This window comes from Microtus oregoni, unplaced genomic scaffold, assembly GCF_018167655.1.
Source record: "Microtus oregoni isolate MIOR12 unplaced genomic scaffold, Mior012 000003F_ref0000135, whole genome shotgun sequence".
NCBI lineage: Eukaryota > Metazoa > Chordata > Mammalia > Rodentia > Cricetidae > Microtus > Microtus oregoni.
In genome coordinates this window covers 34,882,657-34,901,832 of record NW_024543062.1, presented here as the reverse complement: position 1 = coordinate 34,901,832, position 19,176 = coordinate 34,882,657, and the positions used below count along the sequence as shown (strand labels likewise).

General features: G+C 43.3%; 1 protein-coding gene across 4 annotated transcripts in view; it reads left to right on the top strand.

Annotated features, from left to right (window-relative positions):
* Nucleotides 1-19,176, top strand: part of Pitpnb (phosphatidylinositol transfer protein beta) — a 54,669-nt gene that overhangs the window by 22,611 nt on the left and 12,882 nt on the right. For all 4 annotated transcript variants that reach the window (XM_041648407.1, XM_041648405.1, XM_041648406.1 and 1 more), the window contains one exon: nucleotides 12,446-12,523. In XM_041648407.1, coding sequence (XP_041504341.1) covers nucleotides 12,446-12,523 — 78 coding nt within the window. The remainder of the gene's footprint in view (nucleotides 1-12,445; nucleotides 12,524-19,176) is intronic.

Below are 19,176 nucleotides of genomic sequence, written 5' to 3'. Positions count from 1 at the left end.
CTGGACTGTGAGGTGGCTCATGTTTCACTGTTGTTGTCGTCTTTCTGTGTTTGCTCATTCTTTTTTTTTTTTTTTTTGGTTTTTCGAGACAGGGTTTCTCTGTGGTTTTGGAGCCTGTCCTGGAACTAGCTCTTGTAGACCAGGCTGGTCTCGAACTCACAGAGATCCGCCTGCCTCTGCCTCCCGAGTGCTGGGATTAAAGGCGTGCGCCACCACCGCCCGGCTATGTTTGCTCATTCTTAGAAGCTGTGTTTTACCATGTATTGAAGGGACTGATCTTGACCCATGGTGTATCTGCATATTTGGCTAAGCGTTCTGACGTGTTTGGATAATTGAAGTGGCATTGTCAGTATAACTCTAGAAGCAAAGATTTGTTGTGAAAATCTGTCAGTGTGACTTACTTTCATAGCATAGTTGCTTTAGGAATCATGTGCGTGTAAGTATGGAAGTTATTAGGGTGTTTTATTGATGCCTTTCGGAAAAATTTTATAAGACTTGGTTTAGGTGCATTATTTTTTTAATTTATTCATTTATACAATGTTCTGTACTGCATGTATGCCTGCCCTCCAGAAGAGGGCACCAGATCTCATAGATGGTTGTTAGCCACCATGTGGTTGCTGGGAATTGAACTCAGGAAGTGTGAAAGAGCAGCCAGTGCTCTTAACCATCTCTCTAGCCCCAGGTGCATTATTTCTTAAAGAAACCAGTGGCTGTCTGATATTTCTGTGTAAATATCTCACACAGTCTCTTTTGTTCTTTAGATTGTCTCTACCTTGCAAAACTGACTTCCTCTTTGAGAGAAAGAGGCATTAAAGTATAGTGCCAGTAAGATTTGTACCCTTCAAGAAGTAAGGGTCCTCTGGAGTTCAGCAGTCACAGAGCACACTGTACCAGCGGAACACCTCTGTCCCTTCACACTCTCATTCCCTGCCTTCAGTTTTCTCAGTACCTTGGGCAGGGGCAGCACACTTTTGATGGGGAGTGAACTTTGCGGTCTAGCTTTGCTGGGTTTCTTTTTCCTGTAGTCGTTAGCTGGTTTTGTTGTTGCTGCTGGTGTTTTTAAATGAGGAAGTCAGGAGGCTGAGGGACAAGGGTTGCTTGAGCCCGGGAGTTTGAGACCAGCATGGGCAACATAGGGATATCCCCATCTCAGAAAAGCAAGATAAAAAGAAGAAAGTAGAAAAAGATAAGAGAAGGTGGATTTTATTGTGCAGACAGTAATGGACACAGTGCTGCTGCAACCACTTCCTGATCCTGCACCATGGGAAATACATGATGCTGCCTGTACTGCAAAGATTCTGAGCCGCTATTTGTGGTCTGGTTTTATTCAGGTTAATAAGTGTCCTAATAGATTGTGTGTACAGCATAAAACATCCAAATGTAAGTTTAAAGATTTCCCCCTTCTTAGGTTGTTGTTGATACATAACCACAGCAAAATGTTTGGGTTTCTTTAACTGCCCTGATGAGATGCTCACGCATAGCCTCAGCTCATTTCCAGAATGTACACAAATACGGCACTTGACATCTGCTTCTGCTTTGTTTCCTAAGGTATAAAATCTGGATGTGGCCCTTTTAATCATGCCCAGCACTCTGTCTAAGTAGCTTTCCATGATTTGTATATAAAAGTCACTTCCCAGGAGAGGCAGGCTTATGAGCTTGAAGTGTGCACACCACTAACAGCAGAGTCCTTCAGTTTGGAAGTAATTTGAAAGAAACGAGCACAGTTTTAAAAAAGAGAAATTGGAACCATATTTAAATGAGAAAGAGTTTGTCAGCCTTTCTTCTGGCTTAATACATGCTGTGTGACTTATAACTTCCCGGGATGGGGTCTCTCTTTTCTTTAGTAGAAATGATGAAATGATGATTCAAAATTTTGAAATCTAAAGTAATTCATTTTAGTATGCTTTAAAGAAGTTAGTAATAAGACTATATTAGTGATTCAGAAATATTAGATTACTAGAAAGATACGGTTTACAAATACTGTTGCAGTGCAGTGAGATGGCTCTCAGATAATGGAGCTGACAGACCTGAGTTCAGTCCCAGAATGCACATGGTATAAGGAGAGCCAATGCCTGCTAGTTGTCCTCTGGCTCCCCACACATGTGCTATCGTATACAAGTACTCACACTTTTACACACATAACACACACACCATTTTTTAAAATATAAAAATATAACTTAATATGATGTTGCACAATATTTTTCTCCCTTCTTAAAATGCAGCAGGTTCAAAGAGAATAATAACATTGTCCCCTTATGTTTTAACATGACTGTGATATTTTTATTTGTGGTCAAAGTGTTTTTGAAATGAGGCATTTCAAAACCAAAAATGACACAGTTTTAGGGACATGGTGATAGATCACTAAGGACAGGAAGAGGCACCTATTTCTGGATCACAGGAAAGGGTGCACAGAGCGCCCTCCCACAGTGCTCGGTCATTGGCTAATAAAGGAACTGCCTTGGCCCATTTTATTGGTTAGAGGATAGGTGGGAGGAGTAAACAGAACAAGACGCTGGGAGGAAGAGGAAGTGAGCTCAGACTCCACATCTCTCCTCTCGGGAGCAGACGCCAGAGAGCGACACCATGCTCCTGGCTCCTGGGCAGACGCACACTATGAAGCTCTGACCCAGGATGGACATAGGCTAGAATCTTCCCGGTAAGCGCACCTAGGGGCGCAACACAGATGATTAGAAATGGGCTAAATTAATATGTGAGAATTAGCCTAGAAGAGAATGGGCCAATCAGTGTTTAAAAGAATACAGTGTCCGTGTAATTATTTCGGGGCATAAGCTAGCTAGGCAGGCGGCTGGGGTGTTGGGGACGCAGCCCCGCCGCCCTTATTACTACAAAAGTGTTTTTTGAAATGAGGCATTTCAAAACCAAAAATGACACAGTTTTAGGGACATGGTGATAGATCACTAAGGACAGGAAGAGGCACCTATTTCTGGATCACAGGAAAGGGTGCACAGAGCGCCCTCCCACAGTGCTCCCCTGCGGAGCCTGGGGCAGCTGTTGCTATGACTGGATTGCTTGAAGTTTTCTGGGCTTTACTCAGTGCTGTTTGTTCCTTTGAGCCCTTCCCCACCATGTTGGTACTCAGTGCTTTCCTCCTCACCTGCCGTGTGCCAGATTGCCTTCCTTTTCCTGTCTGTCTTTCCCCTGCAGGCTCACAGTGTGCTCTTGGAGTGCCCCACTGCCTGGAGTAGGATCCTAGGATTGTCAATTCTGGACTCTCGACCACTGTACACATACATCTTTTTCCAGTAGAAAAGCTTGTAGGCAGCTTTTTCCACCCAGGGTCTGTCAACAAGCCTGGGGGTGTCCTCTTAGTGGACACAGGCCCCTCACGGGAAGTGAGTTGTTGATGACACTCCCCTTCTCTTGAGTATAGGGCCCATCACTCCTCACCTGTGGAGAATCCCATAAGGCACAGCATGCCTGGCTTCCCAGTGACCCTGCTCCTGTACACTTGTGGGAAGCTGTGTGTTAGCACACAGGAGAGGTTAGAAAGAGTAGGAATCTGGAAGCAAGAATAGTCTCAGTTGGAGATCAAGGCCCAACCTTTACTTAACCTTTATTTGCACTATTAAGGAATTTTCAGCCTGAGGAAGGGCTGTCATTTCTAGCAGTCATTGGTAGCAGACCCCAAGGCGGGCTGGCAGCTTTCTAGAGTTGATTGAGAGAGCTCTATTAGTTTACTTAGGGCAAAGGAACAGTTGCTGGTTCATCAGTCCATCTTCCCTGGTTCTCAGAAACAGACTTTTGGGAAAAGCATTGCGCTTTTTCTTTTGATTTTGAGTTCTGTTAGACCATGCCTACACTTTATGTATTTGATCTGTAATCTTGGCAGCATATGCTTTACTGTGCTGTTTCTAGAGAAAAAATAATTATTTAATTTTTAAGAGAGAAGAATGTCTTTCCTAAACAGTCTGTACTTGGGTTTTTTCCCCTCTTTTTATTTATTTTTATTTTTGGTTTTCCCCTTTTAAAAATTGGAATAGAATCTGGCTAGAAAAGCTTAATAAATATTCATTCAAGCCATTTGTCAGCTTTTGAGCTGACATTTTTCTTCTGGGTTATCTCACCCAAAGTTCCAGGTTAAACAGTGGTGGGTGGACCCTGATGGCTTGGATAAACCATCAGTCTGTCCATATAGCTGTGATTTGGCTCTGTGTGTGTGTATGTGTGTGTGCGCGCGCTTGTGTGTGCGCGCGCGCATAAGAGAAAACAGCTTGCAGGGAGTTGGTTCTATCTTAGGAGTTTGTGGCTGATCACTCATGTGTAAGAGACTTTCAGAAGCTTTGCTCATGGTGCATGTGTGAAGGTGGGAGGACCGTGACCCAGCTGCCAGTGTGACATGTGCAGGGGATAGCCCTTGAAAGGAGGAGAAAACAGCTCCAAGTCTGAAGTGGCTGGTCTTCTTGTGCTTGTAAAACATACACTTTCCATTTCATCTCACCAGCCTTTGCTGCACAGTGAAGCAAGCCCTGGACAGGATCTTTCTTTGTAGTGAGTTGTAAAGGGCCTCCCTTTCCTGCCCCATCATCTTCAAAGAGAATATAAATAAATGTAAGCATGGTTGCCATTAAAAATAAATGTGAAAACATTTTCCCACTTTAGTCTGCTGCCTTACATGGTCAGGTACTTCCAGCGTGGATTCCTGGTGTGCTCGCAGACATGATTGGCAGCAGTGCCCTCTTGTGGGAAAATAACATACTGCTTTTTTCATGTGTACATTTCTGTTAAAAATCAGTGTGTAAAAACAACTTCACAAAAAGTACTTTCTGGGGCTGGAGAGATGGCTCAGTGGTTAAGAGCATTGCCTGCTCTTCCAAAGGTCCTGAGTTCAATTCCCAGCAACCACATGGTGGCTCACACCATCTGTAATGGGGTCTAGTGCCCTCCTCTAGCCTGCAGGCATACACACAGACAGAATATTGTATACATAATAAATAAGTAAATAAATAAATATTTAAAAAAAAAAAGTACTTTCTGACTGGACCCCACCACAAACCAGGTTTAGAAGAAAAACAGTGGGGAGGGCCAGGGAGGGATGAATTCTGAGAGCCAGAAAATGGTTTTGAGCAATTCCTTGTTAAAATTTTTTTTCAGAAGTCTAAATTATTTTATTCTATGTATTTATTTGAGAAGACTTACTCTGGACCCCTAGCTGACCCAGAACTTGCTGTGCAGACCAGGCTGGTTTCCAGCCTCCCAGTCCTGGATTGAAGGTAGAGGCTGCTCCCTAAGTTGAGCGGGGGGCAGAGGTCTTACAGTCCCTGTTTTTAGAATGTAGTATTGAGGACTAATTCCTGCTCTGGGGTTGTGGGTAATGTGTTTGAGCAGGGAACACCCTTTCCCTTCCCTGGGGGCATGATTTAGCATTGCTGGAGTGCTATGCTGCCTGGCTTATTCCAGAAGTGCTCAGAAAACACAAGCACAAATGATGGTGCTGGAGTCTGCTTTTACAGAAAGGAAATGGCTTTATAGTTTTTAGTAATTTTTATACCAACAGACCACACAGGATCCTGGATTGAGGAGCTGCAGGGCAAGTAGTGCACACCCGGCCCAGCAAAGGGCATTCCCTGTATAACTGACACCATTTGCTATGGTGTCTTCTGTGATGTGCCGTCAGTTAAAAGGGAACAGAAGTGTTAGAACACTGCCAAATATCTCAGGTGCAATTTGGTTTTAAAATGAATGAGGAGGACCTTTGCTGACAATGGCATGTTTATTGTGTTAAAACTTATTTCATTGGTATCTAGACTGTTAAATGCCTACATTGAAATAATTAATTGTATGTGTATGTATGTTTATATATGGAGATGTTAGGGTGGGGGCACATGGTGTACATGAGAAAGTCAGGCAGCATCATTCATTCATTCATTCATCTTGTTTTTTCAGGACAGGGTTTCACTGTGTAGTCCTGGCTGTCCTGGAACTCACTCTGTTGACCAGGCTGACCTTGAACTCACAAAGATCTGCCTAATTCTACCTCTCAAGTACTAGGATTAAATGTGGCACCACCACCGCTTGGCTGTTTGTTGATTTCTTGAGAATGGTATCTCACTGTGAAGACCAGGCTAGCCTCCAAATCAGAGATCCATGTGTCTCTACCTCCTGAGTACTAAGGTTATTAAAGGTGTGTGCCATGACACCAGGGTCACAGTCTCTTCATTTTTAAGGGGTATAATATAGTAACATATAGTAATGACAATGTTAAAATAATAAGTAACAGGGTAATTCTGTACATAAAACATAGCCAGAACAGTAAACTCTGCCCCCTTTGGGAGGAAGGGATGGAGCGGGAACCACAGGCAGTTATTTTAGGCACTGTCAACGCAAGCATCTGCACTGTACCGCAGCGACGTCTCCTTTGGGAGCACCATTTCTTCTCCTTGCTCTGTTGTCATTTGAACAGTGTGTCATATCAGATATTTTGTAGTAAACTTTTTTTCCAGAGCTGAAATTCTGACATTGCTATTTCTTTGGTGATCTGCTCTCATAAACAGGGCATTGACTTCTGGCAAGGAAAGGATAGCATTAGAAAGCAGGAAGAAGCTGCTAGCTCGGTTGTTCTCTAACCTAGCTCTGCCTACCTTGAGGTGATACCCACAGCCCATCTGGGATCATCTTGCCATTCCATGACTGTTTGAAGGGTCTCTGTAGAATTAGAAAGAATGAAACACTGTTCGCACTTCTCGACCACACTGATTGTGTCTTTGGTCTCCATACAGGTGTTTGTAAATGCGGTTTTAGGGTTCATGGGGGGCTGCATTATAGAATATTTTTAGTGCTGTTTTGTTTCTCTGAGGTGCATTCAGTAACAGAAACTAGGCCAACAAGTTATTGACAATTAGTGGTCCTTTGGGACTCTGCTTTAATGAATAGATAAGAATGATTTGTAATTAGCATAATAATTATATGCAAATGAAGGCTTCTGAATTGCTCTAAAACACTTCTGAACTGTTTAAACAGCCCTCCTGAGATCTTGTTACTCTATTAATTTGTGTAGCAAATCTTTTTTTCATAGATCATGCAAAGATAAACTTCAGCCCAGCCCCTGTGCTAGTGATTAGGAATTCCAAGGTGGTAGAACCTGAATTAATGAGATTTACTTATACTGTATTAATGGTACTCTGTGGGAACCTGCAAGGGTGAGGAGTCACTGGGGAGATGTAATTAAAAACAGAAAAGAAAGCTGCTGATTGGAAAATAACTGTTGAAATTGGTTTATTAAACAAGTTAGTAAATGTTATTTCTTTCTCTGTTATTTGTTACAGTAACATTCAGTGCAAACACTTTTTTAAACATGCTGGCCTGGAGTGTGGCTTACATTTCGTCAACTCCAGGCATACTGTCGGCCTTGGGATTAGAGACATTTTCTTTCCTAATATTTAAAGGGAGTAGAGTGGTGTTAGTAGAGTGGATGCTTGCTGTTTGTCTTCACATTTCATTCAGCCTCTCTAAGCTTTGCTGAATTGAGCAGTAATACCCTTGCATTTTAAACTCAGTGAGTATCTCTGAGCTGTTTGAGTAGACACCTAATTAATCATCAGATGTGGGATCCTAACGTTTACTTTGTGAAACTCCCTGTGGGCAGCGGGTTGTATAGACTGGGTCTGTTCTTTATGAGCAGGTATCAGGGGGTTGCTAAGGCTGGTGCTTTTGAGTAGCTGTTCCTGTTTCTGCTTACCCTCACCTCTGCTAACCCACGCGCACTCTTTAATGGTTTCTGGTGTCTGGGGCTCATCTTGATTTTCCACGAGCTAAGAAACTTACCTCCTACTCCCTTCCCCATTCATAATCATGAGTTAAATCTGGGTGCAAGGACATACTTAGGTTGGCTCAGCAAAGATTGTATGCTTGTATTTTGGGGGGCAGCCACTAGGCTAAAAAAATTCATAAAATTAATATTCTTTGTCTTCATAATTTATTTATTTATTTATTTTGTATACAATATTCTGTCTGTATGCCTGAAGGCCAGAAAGGGCGCCAGACCTCTTTACAGATGGTTGTGAGCCACCATGTGGTTGCTGGGAATTGAACTCAGGACCTTTGGAAGAGCAGGCAATGCTCTTAACTACTGAGCCATCTCTCCAGCCCCCTATTCTTTGTCTTCAAAATTAATGTGGTTTCTGTTGAGAGTGGTGGTCAGTAACAGATGTGTGCCCGAGAAGTAGTGTAGCTTTCCTGTTCCAGGACAGAGCAGTTCCTTAGATGAAGTTAATGACTGCACTCTTGTGACTCCATTGTGGAGACACTAATCCATTTATTTACCATATCGTACTTCAGTTTGTTGGGGGGAAGGGGGGTCTTGGCTTCCATTCGACTTCATTTTTACTTAAATAAGAGTTTGGGTGATATAGCTAGCATTGGTTAGCACGAATTTAATGTTGTCTTACGCTGATGCCATTGTGCTTTTGTGTCATTTGAGCACTATTGATGGAGGAGCAAGTACTGTCTTGAAAGGTGCACCCAGCTAATAATGATGGTTTCACAGGTCCTTATCCTGACCAGGCCTCTGGGCATTGTCTAGGTAATTAAAATCAGATCACAAAAAATGCTAAGCACAATTCACCTTAGTATAATAAGATTTTGCTCCCTTTAAACCTGATTTTAAAACCTTTTTTTTTTTTTAAGTGTATTTCATTGGCCTAGTGAATTTGCTCTTTTTTTCCCAAGGATTACAGAAAGTGCATAGCAGATTCAGCCTTCAGAATACCCAAGAGCTGAAGACTCAAGCAGACTGCAGCTGTCTTCACCCACAGTATTCTAAAAGAACTAATGAGATGAGAAGCCTGCAGCTGGTGGCCAGCACAATAAACCATGAGCCAGGGGCTTCTCTTCATCAGAGCCTCCCTTTCCCCCTGGGATCCCAGAGGAGACAGAATACTAACAAAGCCAGCAGGCTGTCTCATTCCACACTATTGCTCATTTGCAGCTGTAATTGGTAGCTGAGGTTGCATTCTGTATGCGGAAACTGTCATACATGAAGGAATATATTTGTTCATTGTGATATGGATATAAATCAACCCGTTTTCAAATCCAGAGACCAAATCAGATACCCAACGTAAAATTCAGCAAGAAGATACTATTCAAAAAAGAAAATAGTGTTTATTGCAGAAATACAAAATTGAGGTTGTGAAAACTGCATCCACTTTCTGCCTTTTCATGTTATGCTACTTAATTCAACTGATTAAACATTTACAGATTCAAACTAACTCACGCAAAATGTCTAGGTTTTGACAAGGTGCATTATTCTCACCTGTCAGGGTTAAGGTGCTATTGTTAATAATTGGGTTATATTATATTTTTAGTATAATATCTTTAGTGTTTGCTGCTTTGCATTCTTAGAGAAAAAAACAAAGAGAAGACCCATTTGGATACTCCTGGTGCTGGGACTGCTTCTTGGTTTTTAACTGTCTGCTTCCTGGGATTACTTACACCTGTTTACATCTGTGGCTGGGCTGTGCGGTCTAGTCATATGAGCCAGGGAACAGATCAAAGAGTTCAGGAGGGGCTGGAGAGATGGTTGCTCTTCCCATTACCCACATAATGTGATTCACAACCCTCTGTAATTCCAGTTTCAGTGGATCCAGTGCCACCTTCTAGATTCTTCTGAAGGCAGTGTTTGCGTGTGGGGTACACAGACACACATCCAGGCAAAACACCCATACACATAAAACTCTGGTTGAAGTCCAGGTATAGGGAACTTTTATCAGTTCCTTACTGGATGGTGAGCTTCATGATGTGTTTTAGAAAAGCAGCCATGGCTACCTCGCATTGATGATGAAAGCTTGCTGGTGTGGTGTGCCCTCTGAAATAGTGTCAGGTCTGGAGTGACACTTTCACAAGGTTTTCGGTTTCTTTAGTTTCTGCATCTACTGCAGAGGGTTTCTGTAGATGTGTGACGTATCTGCCTGCCATGGAACTGGAGTAAAGAAACAGTGAGGTCTCTCTCTATTTTGACCCTCTAGTTGTCACCTTTGCTGGTCTGTTGGGCCTGACTTGGAAATGATTGATGCCGGTCAGAATTTGCTTGGCCCTAGTGCAGGGACTGCCTTTCTTTAATGCCATTGGTTTTATTCCTTTGACCATAGAGGCAATTGTGTACAGTTTATTTTGTGTTTACTTACTCTTCCCATGTGTATGGGGCAGGTTTAAATTTCACAGCACTCCACAGTTTTCCACACTCAATTCTAAACTCCTGTTTCCCTCTTCCCTTTCACAGTTGAATACATCCAAAACCAAGGCTTGTCTTGCTGCTGTGGCATGTATTAGCCTTCTGCATTTTTATTATTAATGTCACATAAAACAGTAGTACAACCTATAACTCAGCTACTCACGCACAGAAATGTGTTTACCATTCAATTCACTTACAGCTCAGGTTTGGTAAAAATAAAAGGAAAACAGGACTGGTGTGGCCATGGCCACCTCACACCCCAGTCAATAAGAGAAAAAGGGCATGGGTTCGCTCTCATAGGCTGGTGAATCATGGCCAGCCTTCTGGGCATTAGACTGGCGGTTAGAATTTAGTTGCTGAAATGTTTTAAACATGGTATGCCTTTCTTTCCACTTTTGTTTATGTTTTGTGAGACAGGGTTTGTCTGTAGCTTTGAAACCTGTCCTGGAACTCACTCTGTAGACCAGGCTGGTTTAGAACTCACAGAGATCCGCCTGCCTCTGCCTCCCGAGTGCTGGGATTAAAGGTGTGCTGCACCACCACCCAGCTTCTTTTTACTTTTGAATACGAAGGCCACTTGTCTCTTGGAATGGGGTGTGTTCTTAACTGGTTTTGTTTGGTTTTGATTCTGACTGAATGTTCTCTCTTCTCCTTTGGTAGGTAATAGATACTTCTTGGGTTTTGGGTACCTGTTTTGTTTTGTTTTGCCTTGTCTTGTCTTGTATGCCACTTTGAACTAGACTGATGTTAGGAACCAACCCTGTGTTCTGGCCCTTACTGTCCTGTGGTAGCTATTCCGTAGGGTATTTGATGGAAGGAAATGGTACTAGAAGTGATTGATGTAATGATGCTTTTTAATTTGGGGGAAAAGTGGGCTTTAATTTCGAACCTTTGCTTTAGAAGAGAACGATTTAGAGGCTTATAGGTATGCGTTTGTTCAGGTAGCTTACTTCTTCTGAGTGCAAGTTTTAGGATCCCCTATTTAGTTGCTTCTTTTCTGAATCGAGAAAGCATGCCAGTTTTAATGATGCAGGCGTGGGTCTATGACCTCATCCCAGCTGGTAGAGAGAAATCAGTGCTGTTGTACACACAGGTGAAGTGACTGGTTCTGCTTGTCTGCTCCTCCCTGTGTGTCCTTTCTGCATAATGTTGACTGGCCTTATGTCCTGGCCATACTACATTAACTATTTCAAATTATTGAGACCCAGTGAAGCCAGCCAGCTTCATGTGTTTAACAATTTCAGCCCTTTCTCTAGCTTCTGAGACAGTGTTGAGATGACCTCCAGTACAGGGTCACATGTTTACCCAAGCATGCTTCTAAAAAGCTTAGTTTTTTTCCCTGATCTTTCTCATAGTTTATTTATAACCCTCCCTAGGAATTAATAGCATGCCATATGCATTTACTAACTGGTCTCTTCTAAGTGACCACTTGCCAGTATATTTTCTTTGCTTTGGAGCATGCTCCATGCATGCTTTTCTTGAATGACTGTTACCAAAGAACTGCAGTTTGCAGCCAGGGTTTCCTCTCAGCCTGGTTTGGGCACTTTCTGCACAGTGTTTGTGCCCTTTGCAACTGCTGTGGTGCACCCTGGGTCTGTGTTGTGACAATTAGTGAAATTCCTGCCGTTTGTGCACACTCCAAAAATAACTTGGCTCCTCTGGAGAGAGCAGGGGAGAGGGACAGGAACTTCAGTTGAGTGAAATGATTTAACTCATTTTGTACAATCTGCCAGGCAGGGTGCACTGAACGAAACAGAGCTTACATGCATGGGTCGTAGATTTTGTGGTCATTGCTGGTTTGCTGTTACTGAAGAGTTTCAGTCACCCGTTCCTACCTTTTATGACCGTGAAGAACACAGATTTAGCCGGGAAGGGAGGAGGGACGTGCGATCAGGGCCTGTGGTCTGTGTAGTGCAGTAGTGGCTCACAGTGACAGAAGCAGCCCAGCGCCACCATGTGCAGGTGTTGTCGAAAGTCAGGTGTTAGTTCTTCAGCATGTCTGCTGACTGTCAGCCCTCAAACTCTAATGCTTCACAGCCCAGCTACTGATCTTGGTGGGCTGCTATCACTCAACACTCCTAATTCCATAGTTGAGACAAAAGTTTAGGAAGTAATGGGATGCAAACTGCGGGTGCTGTGTGTGGACCGTTTCCCCGTGTGTAAAGGCACAGGGAGCTCTAGCTGCAGAAAGCCGCCTGGCAAGATTAAAAAATGGTTTCTGGTTTTCTTCTTCATCTTTGACTCTGTTTTGCTTTACAGGACTACAAAGCTGATGAAGACCCTGCATTATTCCATTCAGTCAAGACCAAGAGAGGCCCCCTGGGACCTAACTGGAAGGTACTGGCTGCTGACCTTGCTGACAAGTGGAGTCTTGACAACATAATAATTGACAGGTCCCAATTCTTAAAAGAGGTGGTAGTGTTTAAATGAAAAATAAAAACTGCACAGATGGTTTTCTTTGCTTAAGGACTTAGGACCATTTGCAGTTGGCCTGTAAGTCTGAGCTACATTAACAGAGTCATGCCGTGCTGAGGAACCTGAAGAGGGGCAGATGGTTTGCTCTTTGGGGACTGTGACATCTTCTGACTCCAGACAGTAAAGAAATCCATGTTAAATGAAGGTTTGTAGTGGGGTCTAGTTGGCATCTACTCTAAACGAGTTCCCGTCACACAGGTGTTTCCCTGACCTTTTTGGTAGGTAGGTTTCGGGAGAGCTGAACACCAAAGCAGTTTTCGTGGCAAGTATTTGCATTCAGGTAGAGCACACCTTCACACCATTCATGAAGTAGGAAAAGCAATTCCAACATAGTCTTGTTGTATAGTGCATTCCACCAAATGGAATCCCTTAAACAAGGCTTAAGTGTTGGCAGCAGGTTATTCTAATTAGTTTGACAGACCAGGAGGCACATAAACACCCAAACTTGACCTGAGCAGATTTTTTTACCCACAGGATTTTCTTGGCAGCCAGGGTCTAACTGGCTGGTTACATCAGGAGTCATTACAGTGCTGGCTGCTCCTGTAGAGGATCCCTGAATGGCCCTATTATAACTCCTGTTATAACTATATAAACTGTTGTGCATCAACTAAAAGGAAGAAGGGATCTGACTTTGTTTAATGTGAAGTGAGCCATTGCAGGGTGTGGTCATTCACGGCTTTAATCCCAGGACTCAGACAAAGGCAGTAGAGTTCTTATGAGTTCAAGGCCAGCCTGGTGTGTGTAGAGTTCCAGGACAGCCAGGGCTACACAGTGAGACCCTATCTTAGAAAGGAAAGACAGAATCATAATTTGTCTTATTTTTCACATTTGTTTACAGGGTAGAGTTTAAAACTCTTCCAACCTAATAACCATGACTAGAGACTTAATAATCAGGAAGTGGTAAATGTCACACAAGCATCATCTGAGTCCACACTAAGGGTTTGCTCAGTGTCCCCACGTTTTCCAGGTTTGTAGCTACATCCTCTAGACACCCATAGCCCAGGTGGTGCCGACTCTGGCTAGCAGCGCTTTCACAGGGGATGAAAAAGCAGAAGGCTTATGACAAAATACTGAGTTCTTTCACCCAATTACCAGAGTCTGGAGTATAGGTTTTACACACCTGTCACATGGTGGGTGTCACATGGGTGCAGGGCTTTCCCATGGGTACTTCTAGGAGGTTTTCACCAACTGTAGAGTTACTTTCCCATGGGTACTTCTAGGAGGTTTTCCAACCAACTGTAGAATTACTTAATGTTTTTTACTTTTGCTTGGCTTTTCTGCGTCTTAGGAAAGTAGAATGTGTGTAAATAACTTTGCTTGTTCTTGCTTTGTTACTTTGATGTATGCTTACCCATAGACCTTTATCTCTAATTGATTATTACTTAAAATTCTGGAGTAGCTTAAGTTTGTTTGGAAATAGGGTTTCATGATGGGGCCCATGCTAGCTGGGGGTCACCATACAGCCTAAGCAGCCCTTGACACTTAGTGATTCCCTCGGCACTTAAGATGACAGGCATGAGCCATAATGGGCTGTGCCTAGAGAAGCAAGTCCAACAGTGACTTCATGTTGCCCATCAGAAGGCTCCTCTGACCCATCTGCTTAGTGATCACTTGCTCACTTCATCCACACGGTGGTAAGTGGAGGTATTCATAAGAAGCAAGCAAGTCTTGTGACTGAGCTGCCATGGCTTTGGAATGTTGGGGTAATGAAGAAAAACAAGCCAAACCACCATATACGGATGTGCAAGGACATAAAGGTTACATTCGTGACAATAGCTGAGCACACATGGGAATGAGCGAGCACCTATGGGTTTGGTCAGTGGGCATGTGTCCTTACTCTGCCTGGTGGTGCTGGTGGCAGGGTGAGAACAGAAGAAATGTGTGTGGGCGTGACAAAACAGCTGGCACTGCCAGTGAGTGCGGAGGGTATGGCACATGCTCTGCTGTACTGTGCAGGCTGAGAGGTGGCCTCTCTGGGAGCCCTCCTTGTATCATCCACCTGCTGCTTACCAGTCTACATTCCAAAATGTGCTCAAGGCTAAGTGTAAGCCTCGGGATCTATTTGTTTGTTTGCCTACATGTGTGTCTTTAGTTGTTTGGGATCAGACCCAGGACTTGACACGTGTTAGGCAAGTGCTCTGTTCCTGAGTGACACCCAGTGACTGCTGTGACACTCCCTCATTTGATATGGGGATACTTCGTATTGTACTTACTGGCTATATTCAATTGAAGCAAGAAGGTTCTTCGTCGTCCCAGGTACTATAAAAAGGTCGCATTTAACCTTCCATACTTTACAGTTGGCTAGGTCAGGTACAGGTGCTCTGTTTATAATTGAGAAATGTAGCCAGAGAAACCCAGATCTGCGGGTCCACAGACCTGAGCCCGGTGCTGCTCACAGGTATAAGGAGTGATGGGGCAGATCCTTGTCTGCTGCATTTGTCGTGTTGCATGGTAACATTTGAACTCTGTGCTTAGACAGTTCTGCACACCTCCAGTGATAGGAGCACAAAAGGAGACACATTCCAATACTGTGAATATGTCTGTGAAGACATATATATTAGGATTTAGATTTAGACATATATATTAGGATTTAGATTAGACATATATATTAGGATTTAGATTTGACTCTCAGTTTCCATACCTCTAAAATGCAGCTGTTAGCACCAACTTCAGCAGTCATTGAGAGGATGAAATGATGTGAGTGCTGGGCACAGGGAGTGGTGTCAAAAGGTCAAGGTTTCGATCCGTGTGTGTGTGTGTGTGTGTGTGTGTGTGTGTGTTGCACTGTTTTACACCACAGAGATCTTCACACTATAGCTAGGATTGATTTGCCTTTGGTCACCAGTCTGAGCCCCTTGTCCTTACAGTGTTTAATGATTAGTGCTTGGTGTAGGTCAGTCTTCCTTCCACAGCCAGATGGTGTTGCTGCTCAAGAGATGTTCTCGTTTCCCAGGCTTGTCATAGGCACAGGCTTTATTTTTTTCCCTTATGGTATGATACATATTTTTACTTAAAAACAAACAAAACCAGGAATACACTGTAGCCCTAGAGACATAAGCCTGAGTTGTGTGCTTATTTTCCTTCTGAAGAAGGAAATTAAAAGATCTTTGTTGCTTAGAGTTCAACATGAAGTGACTTTGTGCATGCTAATAGAGCAATTTATAACCTGATTAGGAAGTTTGCTTCCAGGCAGAACTGCTGATGAACATCTTATTTCTCCGTGGCACGGTGTGCATGCACACACATGCATATGTATGTGTAGGTTTTGGTTTCTATCTGGAGGGTGTGTTTGTCTTGTGGCACTGGCACAGCCACCTCTCCTAAGGGTTGCAATAGTATTTTACGTGTGTGTTCCTCCAAGCTTTCCAGTGTCCCGCTTCTGAACCTGGGAGTGTCGGCTTCACAAATTGAAGATTATGGTGACATTCTAATCCAATGAAAGGCCTAATATCTTTCTTCATTTAAGTCAGACACTGTTGAACAGTTAAGCTTTTATTTCTACAGATGGATGATTGTTAATAGCTAGGAGGTTCTACCAAAGCATCTGCCTCTGCAGTGCCAGACATTGGAGCATATGGTAATTGGGTCAGGTAAAGGAGTTGGCCCAGAAATTACGCTGGTTTGATGTGTCCTGGCATTTGGAGGTTGGCCTTTCAGGCTCCTGTTCTATACACTGCTCAGTCACATTCTGGAACAGCCCTTATGACCATTCTGAGTTCTCCAGGCTAGAGAAGTTGTAGAGACGCCAGTTTATTTCCTCCCTGTCCTCGTGATTGCTGTCTCTTTGTACCCATACGTGTGAAAAGATGACAACAGCCTTGGTTGTCAAGTGAAATGTAAGATGTAAGGGATGGGAACAGTGGAAGTTAGCGACGAGAGAACCTGCTGCGAAAGTCCTGTTCCAGGTGGAGACCAGCGGGGAAGGCACCTAGAGCTTCCTCCTGAGGCTCTCCTGATGGAAAATGCTGCCTGCCACGCTCCCAAATCCTGAACTTCACATGCCTGAGGCCCAAAGCAGCTAAAAGCATGCCTCCTCCCTGTGGTCTCGTGTTTAAAACCCTGTAACTATAGCGTGCAGAACTCAAACTGGTTTCTGGTTAAGCCACATTTTGGATTCTGGGCAATAAAGAGGTCTACAGACATGAACGGTTTTCATAGGAGATTACACAGTTTGGTGACTTTACTTTTAGCTTTTATACGTGTAAAACTGCTTCCTGCTAGCCTTCACCTTGGTTTGGCTGTGGAATGCCTCTGCTTCTAGACAGATCTGCAGGATTCAGGACTCTGGAATGTATGCTGCCTTGTTTGGGAAGTGACTTGGCAGAGCAGGCCTCTGGTCAGGCTCTTCATGAGTCTAGTGAAGTGGGACCCTGCAGCTGTACTTGTACAAGATCGCTTCCCGATGAGGAAGGGTGTGAACTGTGCCAAGGTATTGTAAGGGAGCCTGGACTCTGTTGATCTGTTCACAAGCAGGGGTCTTCCTGTTTGAATTCATTTTCCCTATAATTATGAAATTACCTATGATTAGTTTACCCTTTGGATCTTTTTGAAGTTGAGAGTCTCCACCATGAACCCCCACCCCACCAGAGGTATGTGGGCGCCCGTGTGGTGCAGTTGGTGCCTCAGGTCAAAGTGGTCTCCTTGTTCCACCTTCTGTCTTGTGCTAAACCACTGTGGTGTCTGGCAGTGCCTGCTATAGATGTACCCTCAGTGGGTGTTTAGTACAGAATTAGTTAACTGTCATAAACCAATGAAAATCAGTAAGATGTAGAAAAACACAATGTCCAGCCCAGGCCTGTCTGGAAAACTCACAAAGTAAAAGCGGTCTAGAGAAGAAAAGATGGTATATGTTGGAGAATGGGGTTTTTCTGAGATTGTGGTGCACATGCTTGGCATGCGTTTTGTGATCCTGTGTTGACATTTGCTGGTGCATACCCTGGCAGCCCTCACGGCACATTTATTTTTAGCTTTCTTAGTGAGATTTCAGTTGGAAACTTAACGCTATGAATTCGGCCGCCAAAACTGAGCATTCTGATTGCCTACCACTGAAAAGCTAAAATGCTGGGGGAGTGTGAACCGCACTGAAGACTGCTCTGCTGCTGCTGCAGAGCGTTGACTCTACTCCAGGGCACCCCATCTCACCCTCACGAGTGAGGCCGAGAGGACCAGGTCAGGAGAATGCCCTCAGATGCTCTTCTTTTTATTCTCTTACGTTTGTATATATTTTTTTGTCACAGACTCAAGAAGTTTGTTCTTGAGGCTAATGTTGGCTGATTGCTTACCACATAGCTCCACATGCTGCTGCAAGTCATTCAGTCCTGATGTGTGCTTGCTGTGTCCGTTGCTTCCCTGAAGGCCTCGGCCGCATGCCTCAAAGTAACTTAATATGTGCTCTTAAATTGAAAACATGATTTGACTTGGGGAGTTTCATTTATAGTTAGTAACATGAAATGTAAGGAATTCTGTGACTATACAAACTATTTAATGCAATTTTGAAAACATTTTGCAACTAACTAGTGCATGCTACATTATGGATGAAATTTAAATTATGTGGGGAAAAAACATAATGTGGGGTTCTTTTGTTAGCTCAGGACTCTCTTACAGAACTTCTGGTTGTTCTTTTGTTAGCCAACCAGTGTTCCCCTTCTTTTAAAAAGATTTCCATTTTAATTTTTAATCTTTATAAAACTCACTTACTGGCAGAATAATGGTATTTTGAACTAGCAGAATTAGTCTTAGCTGCAGGTAATGAAATCTTCAGCTTTGGCTGGATTGGAACATTGTGTGAAAGACCTTCATTCTATTCCCACCCTCTGTTGTTGTTTTGAGAGGCAGTTGTTTTTAAAACAATAAAGAGGAAACATTGAGACACATTTGTATTGTTTATAAAGAATCAGGAAGCTGTGGCCCTCAGCAGTTGAGATCCCAGGTACCTATACAGGCTACTACTTGTTTCTGTCACAATTTTGAAAATTAAATGTTTCTCTAATTTTTTTTTTTTTAATTAGGGACTGAAGAGATGGCTTATTGGTTAAGAGCACTAGTTTTTGCAGAGGACCTGGTTTGGTTCCCAGCACCCACTTGTTGGCTCATGGCAAGTTCCCCAGTTCCAGGGGATCTGATGTCCTCTTCTGATCTCTGCAAACATTAGGCATACATGTACATACATACATGCAGGACACGACTCTAATGCACATAGAATAAAAAATTGAAAAATTTGTATTATATTTATTGCACGAAGGTGTGTACATGAGCAAACACTTGCATACACTTGTGTTTGCCTGCCACAGCATGCATCAGGGGCAGAGGAAAACTTGCGGGAGTCGATGCCCTCCTATCGTGTGGCATGGAGAGGTTGAAGTTGAACTCTGGTGAGTCTGGCTTCGCAGCAGGCACCTTTACCTGCTGAGCCATCTGAGTTACACATCTCTTTACAGGAATGCTCTGGTAGCCCCAAGAATGCCTGTGATTTATTTTGCATTGTTTAATCTTAGGAAAAATTTAAACGTGGGCTG